At 25.2% G+C, this 12894-nt stretch overlaps 2 protein-coding genes across 2 annotated transcripts in view; one reads left to right on the forward strand and one right to left on the reverse strand.

Moving 5' to 3' along the window:
* The window catches only part of LOC101240275 (basement membrane-specific heparan sulfate proteoglycan core protein), a 124679-nt gene that overhangs the window by 64699 nt on the left and 47086 nt on the right, over positions 1–12894 (forward strand). The window lies entirely within an intron of this gene.
* LOC100200079 (protein phosphatase inhibitor 2) lies at positions 7742–9633 on the reverse strand. The gene is made up of 2 exons (XM_065787958.1): positions 9324–9633; positions 7742–8301 (listed from the first exon to the last, which is right to left on the reverse strand). The coding sequence occupies exons 1-2, from the start codon at positions 9513–9515 to the stop codon at positions 8008–8010; spliced, it is 486 nt and encodes a 161-aa protein (XP_065644030.1). The 5' UTR covers positions 9516–9633; the 3' UTR covers positions 7742–8007.

The raw sequence follows: 12894 nt of genomic DNA on the forward strand, positions 1-12894 counted from the left end.
TCGTAATATATTACGAAATATTATATAATGTTTCGTAACATCTGAATAGCAGTTCATTTTAAAAACAACAGCTCGAAACTGTAAAAACTTTTTTTTTTATTAACTCAATTGCCGATTTTCTTCACGAAAAAAATTTACTATAATGTCAATTTAAAAGATATAACTTAATGCAGACTCTAAATATTTACTTTGGTGTTGACTTACGGATATACTTCAATTTTTGCTTTGCAGATTTATCTTGTTTTACAAAAATATCAGCGGTATCACAACCCAATATTTTTACCAGATCCTCTAGTCCATATGAAATAAGCAAGCTTCTAGAAAAATAAAGGAACATAAAGTGTTCCTTTATTTTTCTAGAAGTATTTTTCAGAAGATTTTTCTAGAAGTTTCAAAAGATTTTTCTTGAAGTATTTTTCAAAAGGTTGAAGATTTTTCGAAAGTCGTAAAAAATGTCAAAAATGCGAGCTTCAGCATAATGAAGATTAATTAAAGCTATCAAGACGAAATAATACTTTAAATCTGAATCGGGTTTATTTTATTTAAAAGCAATATTTAAGTTTCGATGTAAAGAAGCTTACAAGAAAGAAAAAAAAAGAGAAAAATCAACTAATCTTCAGGATTTATGTGCTTGTATGTATCATTGATATCCAGGATTTATGCGCTTGTATGTGTATTGATCTTCAGGATTTATGTGCTTATATATGTCATTGACTTGCGGATTTATAAACAGATTTTCATTTCAATTAAAATTCAAATTCAATTAAGGAAATTTTTATTCATGAAAAATAATTTTTTTTTTTTAAATTTTTTTAAAATGAAACAATATTGTTTCATGCAAAAATCGACGTGTATATTCCGACCAAAATATTTTCTAATAGAAAACTAAAAAAAAAGTAAATTTTTATTTGAATTGGTTTCCGTAAGTAGAAGCTTGTATAAAGCGTATATTTAAAAAATAAAATAAATAAAATAAATATATTACATGTAAACTAAATTTGTGTTAAAGGATAAGAAAAAATTTAAATATTTTTATTTAATATAATTTTCAAAGTTTTTTCTAAAATTTTAAATAGCCATTGTCAGGGGTGTCGACAGCCTTTACGCTGCCTGGCGTCCCTATTTTTCTAAATTTTCCTGTATTATCAGTGAATGTTTTTTTTTTAAAAAATCCCTTTGCTCACTCCCCACCCCTCCCCCTCACTCTCGGAGTCCTTGGCCATTACAATTATTAAGTAACAAAATGTCATTATTTTGAAAATAATCATTAAGTAACATGTTGCAAGAAGGATATTGTGGTTACATGTAGAAAGTAAAAAAATGTTTCTTGTTATCCTATTAAAATATTTTTGACTGTTTATTTTTCGATCATAGATTAGAAATTTTTAATTTAGTAATTATAATAGTATAAATTTTTATATAATAATATAATAATTATAATATTATAAATTTTTATAAATAATTATATAATGATTACAATGATATAAATTTTTAATGTGGTAATTATAATAATATAATAATAAATATAAAATAGATTAGTAATTTTTAATGTAGAAGGAAACGGAAATCCGTATTTGATGAGAACAAAAAAAAGCACTCTAGAAAAATTTTTTTGTTCTTGATCTTAATGGCTGCATCTAAGCGTGTTTTATTTATATGCTCAAGTTTATCTTATAGTCAACGTTTTGTAAATCAATTATTTAATTCATTATTTTATCTTTATTATTCTAACTTATCAATATTTAAGACACAATGTTTATTTACAAAGCATTGTATAAATAGAGCAGATAATAATAAATGAGTTTGTTTTTTTCTTGAATACTACAAAAAAAATTTTTTTTTCAAACAAGAGCCTACTTTTTAATAATATTCCTCGCAAAAAATCCCTTGCTCTTTAATAAAATTGTTTTCAAACAAACCGCTACTTTTTGATAAAATTCCTTTTGATGAAATTCCTTGTAAGAAAGCATTCAATCTAAAATCCAGTTTGAATGACAACCAAACTTGCTATTAATTTCTTCTAAGATATTTCAAGATTGCATTTGCCTGATTTCTATACTTTTAGATTCAAGTGAAGAGTATAACAATTGAAAAAGAATTTGTTAGAAGTTATTATTATAAAGTATGGCTGTATATAACTGTGAAGATAATTAATAATTAGTAACATTAATTATGTTAGTAAAAACATTTTTAGGTTTTGTTTCACTTAAAACAGAATGTGTAGTTTTTAAACTCTAATTGTTATTAAAGGCCAAAACTAAGATAATTTTAAGTTTTATAAAATTGTTTTTTAAACTGGCTTCTAAAACAATAGTAAACTGTAAAGAGTATTGCAGAATGTTGTACAAGAACACCCTTAAGATAAAAAAAATGCAAAAAGCATCAAATACAGTTTCAACCCCACGCTTCCCCCTTCCCCCACCACCACCACCACTTGGTTAGAATAATTTGGTATCATATTCAAGTTTTAAAAATTACTTGCAAAACAGATCTTTGCAAAAGAAATGGTGTTCCACCAACAAAATCTTTATATTTATTTCATTGATTGTGAATAAATTAAATTAAAAATTTTATTAAAATCTTGTAAAGAATAAGATTTTGACTTTTTTAATTAACGTATTTATACGTACTTTATTCCTCTAAGTTATACGTATCAAAATTTTCAAGAAAAATAGGTTTTCTAAAATCTCTATAAAAATATGCTTCTTTTGAGACCCAGGTTGACATACTTTTGAATAATTTTTTTTTGTTGTTGAAAATATTAGGGGTATTACCCTAAATACTAAAGATTTGAATCCAACTATCTTTACAGCTTGACGTGATGGCGAAAAATGAATCGCATATTTGAAATCAAAATGAGAAATGTTCTACAAAAAATGTATTGTTTGTTTGACAAAAATAAAAATAAAAATTTTGACCTGTGTTATCTTTAAAATATACAAAAAATGGGTTTTATTTACTATGGTTACCAGTACCAACAACAAAATATAAATAACTGTATTTATTTTTTGACCTGTTTTACTTTTTTTTAAAATAAGAACAAAAGGTATTTTCTAATTAAGAGGTATTGTAGCCAAGTTTAGGAGACACAAATATATGATTGGTGCGAATTAGAATTTTATTTATTAAAAACTTTAAGAGATCGAAATTTAGAATCAAAATCAAAAGTTATTTCAAATAAAAAGTTAGTATGTTATAAAAAAAGTTACAAAATTCTGATTTTTGTATTTAATTATTAATAATTAATAGTTATGTAATAAAAATTATTATTCTGCAAGATTCATAATGTCAAAATGAAGTGCATTTTAATATTATGAATCTTTCATAATTCATAATTTTTAACTTTTTTTTAAAGAGCCTGTCATTTTTTCTACATTTATTTTCCACGTAAGACTTTTTTTTATTTTTGTTTTTACCTAATTTAAGTTATTATTCAAAGTTGTTATTACTCAATATATTCAGTTTTTATACAAAAGAACAATAGCTTTCCTTCTTTAAAATTACTAGTAGCATCGTATACATCAAACGTAAGCTGATCAAAAATACAAAGTTAATTTTTGGAATGCTGTCCCAAATTTTTTTCTATAAACTCGTTTGTAATGTAGAGGTACTATTTATTTTATTTATTTTTGCTGACCTATTGGAAGTAACATACATTATATGTTACTTCCAATAGGTCAGCAAAGATAGCATTAATTGTTTTTCAAATGCATTTAATTTGTGTAAACATATCTTGTAAATATATCAAAAAGATCTTTTATTGATGTCATTTCCTTTACTGTTATTTATTGAAGTGAAAATAGGAAATAAATCAATCGATTTTATAAATGCAACATTGGTATCACAAAATAAATAACGATTCCAGTCCTTATTTTTTACTTTTTTTAATTAAGATTGAATGAACCTTATTGTTAATAAAATCACTCATAAATGTTGTTGTTTACAAGGCAAACAAAAAATTTGTTTTACCGTTCATATTAACCATGCAATTACTAGTATATAAACATAAAGTATTTTTGTAATAATTGTTTCCTTTTTTCTTGTTATAATGTCATAAAAATCATAGAAACCTCCTCATCAAACCTTTTCGTACCATAAATATCGAAATATAAATACAAAAGCCAATTATTATAAGCAAACAAGTGATAAAAATATATTAAACTTTAAATGTAATAAATAATGAAATCAGCTGTATAATGTAATTTAAAAATGATTAGTATTTACAAGCGTTAAATATATAAAATTAATTGAACAAGAATTTTAAAGTATTTGACACAGTTGTATGGTTGACGTAGCTATTGGCGTAGAAACAGGGCAGGTGGAGAAGGTTATAGCCCACCCACCCCCACCCCCAGAAAAATGGTGTTTCTTGATGTTTTTTGTTTTTTCTATCCAAATTCTGATTCTGGCTGCCTAAGCCCATCTTAATTTCCATTTCAGTCCCCTCCCCCAACTTTTTTTACCTTTCTACGCAACTGGAGCTAGTCATCTTAGACAAATAACGTCTTTTTTTTTTCTTGCTAAATTAATTAAAGTTATAAAAGCCATTCGAATTAAAGTTCAAAAAGTATTCAAGTTTTAGACATTTTGAAAAAAAATTCAGGATAGACAATTACTTGTTTAATTTCTTTTCATAGACAATTACTTGTTTAATTTCTATTTTAAAATTTAATTTCTATTTGTTTCAAAAATTAAAGCCATTTAATGAAGCGTTGAAAAGTTAATTAAACGCACAGCTAGGCGTTCTTCTATAGACTATTGGGAATTAAGATGAGCTCATTTTTTTTTGAAAAAAATAAATGCACTTTCAAAAAGGTTCCTAAAAGTTATAACAATCCCGATTTTGTGGGAGTTTTAGAGCCTATTAAAATTCTTATGACCTGTTAAAAAAGTGGTGCATTTGCATTTAGTATATAAATGCTGGAATGACTGTAATTTAATATAAAACAGCGATTTTATGCAGAATTTCTTGGCAAACTTGGTAAAACTTTATCTTTTGAAATTTTATATGATGCGGGAAAAGAAAGGGCGGACACGCTATATATGAAAATATTTTTCCGAAAATTCTGTATAAAATATTAGTTTAAAAATGTTCTAAACCAGATTTATGATGACTTTTTTGATCGAATTTAAAATTCGATCAAAAAAGTCATCATTAAATCTGGTTTAGAATGCATAGTTCGTTTTACCTAAAGCATAAAATATAAGGTTTTTAAGCTAAAGATTAGTTCATAAACTTGCATTATTGTTATTGAGGTATTATTGTTGTCTTTTTTCAAAACTTTAATTTTGTCTTTTTATTTCAAAATTTTGTTTTTATTTCCAGCTGCGCTGACGTGTCTTTTATGTTTCTATTTTTTTTAGATAAGTAAACATTCGTATTGCAATTGTAAACCATCAATATTAATGATATTGATTTAAAAGATTCTTAAATTTAATAAATTCTTCCGATAAAAGTCAACAGTAAACAATCGTAAATAGAAATCTAAGTTGACCCGATAAATATAATTTATCAATAATTTTTATTGCAAGAATTTGCAGTTGTTTTTTATTGCAGGAATTAACCAAAACCACAGATTTTATTTTAAAATTCAATATAGAAATCTGAGTTAATGAATATTACATAAAAAGCTATATTTCTATTTCATTGCACATCATGTTTTTTTAATGATGTTTAAGAAAAAATTTGTTTGCAATACACATATAATTAACTAAACTAAATTTAATTATAAAACAACATATGAAGCTGTTCATATGCGGATGAGGCCATCCTTATAATTTTACGCAGTATATGGGGTGTCGCTTTCTTTTTGTAACGAACGTTAAAGATGACGAAAAGTCTCTTTACGTATTTAAAGAAGATTATAAACATTAATTTTTATAAAATGTTAGAAAACATTTTGAGTGAAATTATCTTAATATGCGAATAAAGAAGACATTCTTTTTTTTTATAAATTAAAAAAAGAAAAGCTTAAAATATTGTGGTCAAATAACTCAAGCGCTCCGATTTTGTTCTTATGAATTTAAAACTGTAAGAAGCATTAGAAACCCGGTTTCACTCTATGACTAAAGAAAAAGGATATTGCCGTAAACCGATTAATTGAAACTTTAGAAAACAACTGACGGAAAACCGTCGTCAAAACAACTGACGGAAAACCGTCTGTGATCTAATTAATAGTTTGAATAATATAAAAGTAAGAAAACAAAAAAACTCTAAAATATAAAATTATAAATAAAATAATATCAAGAAAAAATTAAAATTTTACGGAATATTTTATAATAATTATAGAAGTTTTGTTTTAAAATAGAGGGAGTTTTAAAAAGCTTTAGAAAAAAATTCTATTTGTATAAATTAACCGGTAAAAATCAATGAAAACTTAATATTATTTTTATACAAGGTGGCTACTTTTTCATTTTGTACAAGGTGGCTTTTATTTGATGTAGATTCATGTAGATAATAATTAATTTTTAAAAAATATGCATCGCTATCAGATTTAAACAACAATTCAGGTTGCGGTAGAAAATTTTCTGCTTCCCCACGCATACGCTCTTTAAACAACAAAAAATTCGTGCACACATTCATTCACGCATAACGTCAATTCTTAAAGAAAAGCTAAAGGGTGGTTTAAAATGAGTTTTTGGGTGCAACTAGTTTTATTTGAATACAACACGTATAAATCTAGTTTATAGGAGTAAACAGAAGAGAAACTTTAAATTTTTAGCCGGAATCACTTTTTAAAAAATCATAATTTAAAAGCTTGATTTTGAGGGTAATAAGTACTCAGCAGTTTAATGGTTGACGCATAAAAAATTTTGTTATGTAAATGCGTTGTAAAACGCTTAAATTTTCAAAAAACATTTCTCATATTTATAATCCAGTTGCAGAGTTTTTTTTAAATTTAAAACAATTAAATTTTAATAAAGAGCACATTGGACGTGTGGTAAAACTACATAATAGCAGATCTCATCCATTGTATGCCAATATGTATAAGTAAATTAATTGTATCTATTAGTAAACTATTTCAGTTTTAAAGATTAGTAAAGTTACTTACTTGAAAAATTAAGAAAATTAACTCACTAAATGAGTTAATATTCAATATTTTTTAAGAGGGTAATAAATTTTTATTACGATAAGTTTCTTGAGATGTCATTTTTAGCTTTATTTTCAACAATAAAATTTATTATTCTCATTACTATTTTAATGTTTTTCTTTCTTGTTTAAACATGACACAGAAATTTAAAACAAATTTATATAACCAGATGCCCTCAAAAACATAAAATGTTATTGTTTTAGAATTAAAAAACTCCCCCTCCCCTATTAAAATTAAATTTAAATTCGTTTGTTCAAAAGCAATTACTGTTTATTTATTAATGACAACAAATATTTATTTTCCTTTATTAGAATAGTTATTGTTTTTGAATAGCATGATTAAACATTGAATAAATTAATAAATAATATATATCAATAATAGTTTACTTTTTAAAATTCATTTAATGGCTTTTGAAAACTTGTATATTCTAAAAATTTTTAATTTGTGTGCTGTCTGAATTTGGTTTCAAAAATTAATTATTAAAGTATATATATATATATATATATATATATATATATATATAATATATATATATATATATATATATATATATATATATATATATATATATATATATATATATATATATATATATATATATATATATATATAAAACAATTAATTGACTATTTTTAGATCATCCTTGCCAATTCCAAAAATATAAACTTTCTTTTTCAGATAAAATAATAATACTTATACAGTTAAAACAATATGATGAATAAACACATCATAAGAGACATGACTGATGGAAATCATTTAAATCGTGCAAAGCGTTAACATTAAAAATAACTATAGAAAAATGCTAAATATCTAAAAATTCAACATTACTGAGTTTCTGGCAACAGTAATATTTGTCAATGTCATGTATCATGCATTTGATTAGACTCGAATAAAAAAAGTTTAGCCAAGCTATTTATTAATTCGATACATCCATGTTTTTGTTTTCATCCTCTTCTTTCTCAATTTCAGCCAATTCTTTCTCAATGAGTTCCCTAGCTTTTCTGATATTTTGAAACTCATTGTAATGATTGCGTCGATGTTGTTTAAATTCTTCTTTTTTATGTTTTGCTTCTATTGTGAGATTCTCATCTTCATCTTCACCAGAATCTTCTCCACTTATATAATCTATTCGGCTACCTGTTGCAATTAGTTTACTTGTAAGTTCACTTGAACTAACACCACTATTTGTAATCTCATCGTCATCAACTATCTAAAAAAAATCAGAATTTAAACGTGAAAAATTGTGTGTATATATATATATATATATATATTTATATATATATATATATATATATATATATATATATATATATATATATATATATATATATATATATATATATATATATATATATATGTATATATGAAGAGTCCAGGGGAAAAAACAGCATAGTCACATTTAAAAAGTTTTGAGAAAGTATTTATGAATCATTTATAAAAGTTTTTGTATAAAGTTACGAAAAAAAAATTTTTAGTAAAAGTTACAAGTATTTTATTAAAAATGTAATCTTCAGATAAATTCATCAAGAAATAATTTATTCTAATTTACTTCTATGCTTTATATGAAAACTTTTATAAATGATTAATATATACCTTCTCAAAACTTTTTAAATGCGGCTATGCCGTTTTTTCCCCTGGACTCTTCATATATATATATATATATATATATATATATATATATATATATATATATATATATATATATATATATATATATATATATGTATATGTATATGTATATGTATATGTATATGTATATGTATATGTATATGTATATGTATATGTATATGTATATGTATATGTATATGTATATGTATATGTATATGTATATGTATATGTATATGTATATGTATATGTATATGTATATGTATATGTATATGTATATGTATATAAATATATATATATATATATATATATATTTATATACATATACATCTACATATACATATACATATACATATACATATACATATATATATATATATATATATATATATATATATATATATATATATATATATATATATATATATATATATATATATATATATATATATTATTAGAGTATATTAAACTAACGTTCTTTCATTTCATTTATATAAGGCTTATTTATAATAAATTGAACTCTTCTTCTGCTAATTCTAGTTACAATAATTTGTCACAAAACCTATTAGATTTTACGCATTTTAAATATACAATTATTTAAAAAAAAAATTCTAGAAATTCTTTTACTTCGTGACTATAAGGTGTCGGAGGTTCGTCGATCTTCATGTGACCATAATCTTTATTTGCTGGGTGAAATGTTTCTAAAATATTCATTTCATCCCATTTGATTTCAGGATGAGGAGAAGGTTCGTTTCCATGCTTAAGAATTCCTTTTACGTTACTTTTTTGTTTTGTTATTGTGTGAGGACTTTCAGCCATTTAAAAGATAACTAATAATTAATATGCTCTCACTAAACTATTTCTTGTATATATTACTATTGTATTTAAAATTCTTGTTAAAAATTCAACCAATCGTTCTGCAAAATAACGGCTAATCTGCAAAATAATGGCCGTAAAATGCAAATAATTGCGAATGCAATCGAATGGGAATTACCATATCGTTTACCGCCTGAAAAAGTAGAAAATGTTTTGATAAATAAAAAAACAATAGATTATTTATAATTTAAACCGTTCTATTCACCATTTTTTTAGATATCGGCTACATTTCTTATATTATTTATGAGATTTATAAAAACTTTTGTGCAGAAATCATATTTTTAAATCTAAGAAATAAAATGATAAATATAGAAGTCAATTCTTTTCAAATTATTTTTTTTACACTTTTTTTATAAATTTTATATAAGTAGTGAGTTTTTTAAGTACTTAGTTTTCTATTTAATTTTATTAAGTATTAAATCGAATTTTATAAAGAATTTCAATATAATCAAATGTTAATTTATAAATGCACTTTGCTTGTAGATAATGAAATTAACATCAAAGTATTTTTAAAGTTAAAAATTTGTTGCATTACTTAGTTATTAATTATAAAGACCAAATTAATTAATTATTAATTATGAAGACCAAATTACTTAATTAATTATTTATTAATTAATATATAATTAATTATTAATTAATTAATTATTAATTATGAAGACCAATTAATAATGAAGACCAAATTAATACATTAATTGCAGATTTATTGAATCCACTATATAAAACTATAAAGAAAAAAAAACATTTCTGTGCATAATACCATTGATAAGCATATTATATGTTATATGATATATATGTTTTTTGATTGCTATTGTGTATCTATCAATAATACATGATGTAGTAAGTACTTGTCAATAATATCAAGTATCAGTTACATGTATCATAAATAGATTTTTTTGATAAAACATTTTAGTTATATTTATAAGCATAATATTTTCTGGATAATAGTTGTAGTTTCTGAATAAATGTTGTAGTTTGAAATTGTTAGTTTAATATTTTATTATTTTATGCATATATTTTATTACTTTTTACATATATAAAATTACAAAATTTAATTAATAAATTTCTTTTCAAGAAATTTATTATTTATATCTAAAACACAAAAATACACAAAAAGTTTGGTACATGGCAAGGCTATGTATCTACATAGCAAGGCTATGTATCTACATAGCAAGGCTATGTATCTACATAGCAAGGCTATGTATCTACATAGCAAGGCTATGTATCTACATAGCAAGGCTATGTATCTACATAGCTTTTAAATTTTATCTACTAGCCTTGCTATTGCTAAATGAGCTACATCCGTTGAGAAGCTTTTTTTTGTAATATAATTACAACCCTCTCAACTTGAGGACAAGCTTTGATATTTTGGTTTTTAGTTTTTTTGGTTTATAATAAAAATTAGTTTAAAATAAATTGCCAATATAAGTTAAACAAAATAGCTCAGAGGGCAAAAGATGTATTTTAGACGTCTAGATATTTAGATAGGCAGTGTGACATCATACTGAAACAGCCTGCTGCATGGGGCTTCAGTACATACATTGACTATCTTACAGCTTGCTGCTACAAAGGATTGCACTACATTGACTTAGGGTTTGGGATAGTGCAGCAATCTTTTCTTTATTATTTTTTTCTTCTTTTCCTGAAAGTTTTTGCTATAAAGATAGTCAAAATGAGTAAGCATCCAATCTCTCTCTCTCTCTCTCTCTCTCTCTCTCTATATATATATATATATATATATATATATATATATATATATATATGTATATATATATATGTATATATATATATATATATATATATATATATATACATATATATATATATATATATATATATATATATATATATATATATATATATATATATATATATACATGTGTATATATATATATATACAGTGGTGTGAAAATTATTAAGACCATTGTTGAAAAAGTAACTTTTTTTAATATTTCCTTTAAAGACACGCACACAATGTCATAAAATGGGCATAGTTCAGTATTTTGTGGATGCTCCTCTAGCTGCAATAAGTTTTTCAACCCTCTTAGGCATTCCATCAATCAGTCTTGGACACATGTCTTGTATTTCTGGATCATGTGTCCAAACCTCTATGAGCGCCTCAATCAATGCGACTTTTGTTGTTGGTTTTCTGTCGGCAATTCTCTTTTTGACTATCATCCACAAGTTTTCTATCGGGTTCATATCAGGTGAATTACCAGTCCATGGTAGGATAGGAACATTATTACGATTCAAAAAGTTTGTAACAGAGAGTGCCCGATGACACGGTGCACCGTTTTGTTGGAAGATGAAATCACCATCAGGAAAATGAATTGGAAGTTGAGGTAGAAGGCTTTTCTCTAATATGTTGATGTATTGATGTTGATTCATTCTGCCTTCAGCAATTCTAAGGGCTCCTACACCATGGGAACTTATCATTGACCATATCATTACTGAGGTAGGATGCTTGACGGTCTTTACCAGACATTGCGGATGAAATTCTTCCCCAGAACGACGGCGCACGTACTGACATTTATCATCGAGTATCTCGAACATAGACTCGTCACTAAAGCAAACCTAAAATCACAAACACACTGTAAAAGCCTTGAGCTTACATTAGATTAACATCCTGTAATCACTGGTTACATGTTTAATTCATTTTGAATTCATGCAATAAACATAGCCATTGCTACAATGTTCGATACATAAAACAATTGCACTAGTGGATAATGATATTAAACATCATTATTATATGAAAAAATATGTTACATTTTGCTTCAACTTAAAGTACATGATTGTAAGCTCTTATATAAAAAATGGTAAAGGGTAAAATACCTTTCTCCATTGTTCTGTGGTCCAATCTTTGTGATCCATGGCCCATTGCAGCCGTCGCATTTGTTGAGCATTGGTCAAGAGCGGTTTTTTGCGCGGTCGACGTGCTACAAATCCATCTTGTATATGCCATCTCCGAACACAACTTGTTGAGACATTGATCTGGTGCTTCTGCAGCACACCCTGGAGCTGCTTGCTGGTCATTCTTCTGTTTTTTCGAACGTTTGCAAGCAGAACCCTTCTTGCACGTGGCGTCATGACTGGTTTTCGTCCTGAAGTGGAACGTCTTGGAGAGGATGTAAAACCAAAGTCCAATCGTTTCTTGATGGTAAAAACTGCTGTTTTACTTAGTCCACATCTCTTGGCAATTTCCCGTTGTGAAAATGTTTCCAACTTTAATAATGCTTCAACTTTGCCTCGCTTTCTGGGACTAGGGTCAGCAACTTTACCCATATTTTGAAAATATAATATTATCTGACAAAAAAAAATGCTTAAA

The sequence above is a fragment of the Hydra vulgaris genome, chromosome 01 (genome assembly GCF_038396675.1).
Source record: "Hydra vulgaris chromosome 01, alternate assembly HydraT2T_AEP".
NCBI classification, from domain to species: Eukaryota; Metazoa; Cnidaria; class Hydrozoa; order Anthoathecata; family Hydridae; genus Hydra; species Hydra vulgaris.

What these genes read in the sequence shown, in the direction of transcription:
- LOC100200079 (XM_065787958.1), bottom strand. Translation starts at nt 9,515, where the DNA reads ATGGCTGAAAGTCCTCACACAATAACAAAACAAAAAAGTAACGTAAAA. An exon ending in CGACACCTTATAGTCACGAA is followed by an intron (nt 8,302 to 9,323) that starts GTAAAAGAATTT and finishes GATTTTTTTTAG; the next exon opens with ATAGTTGATGACGATGAGAT.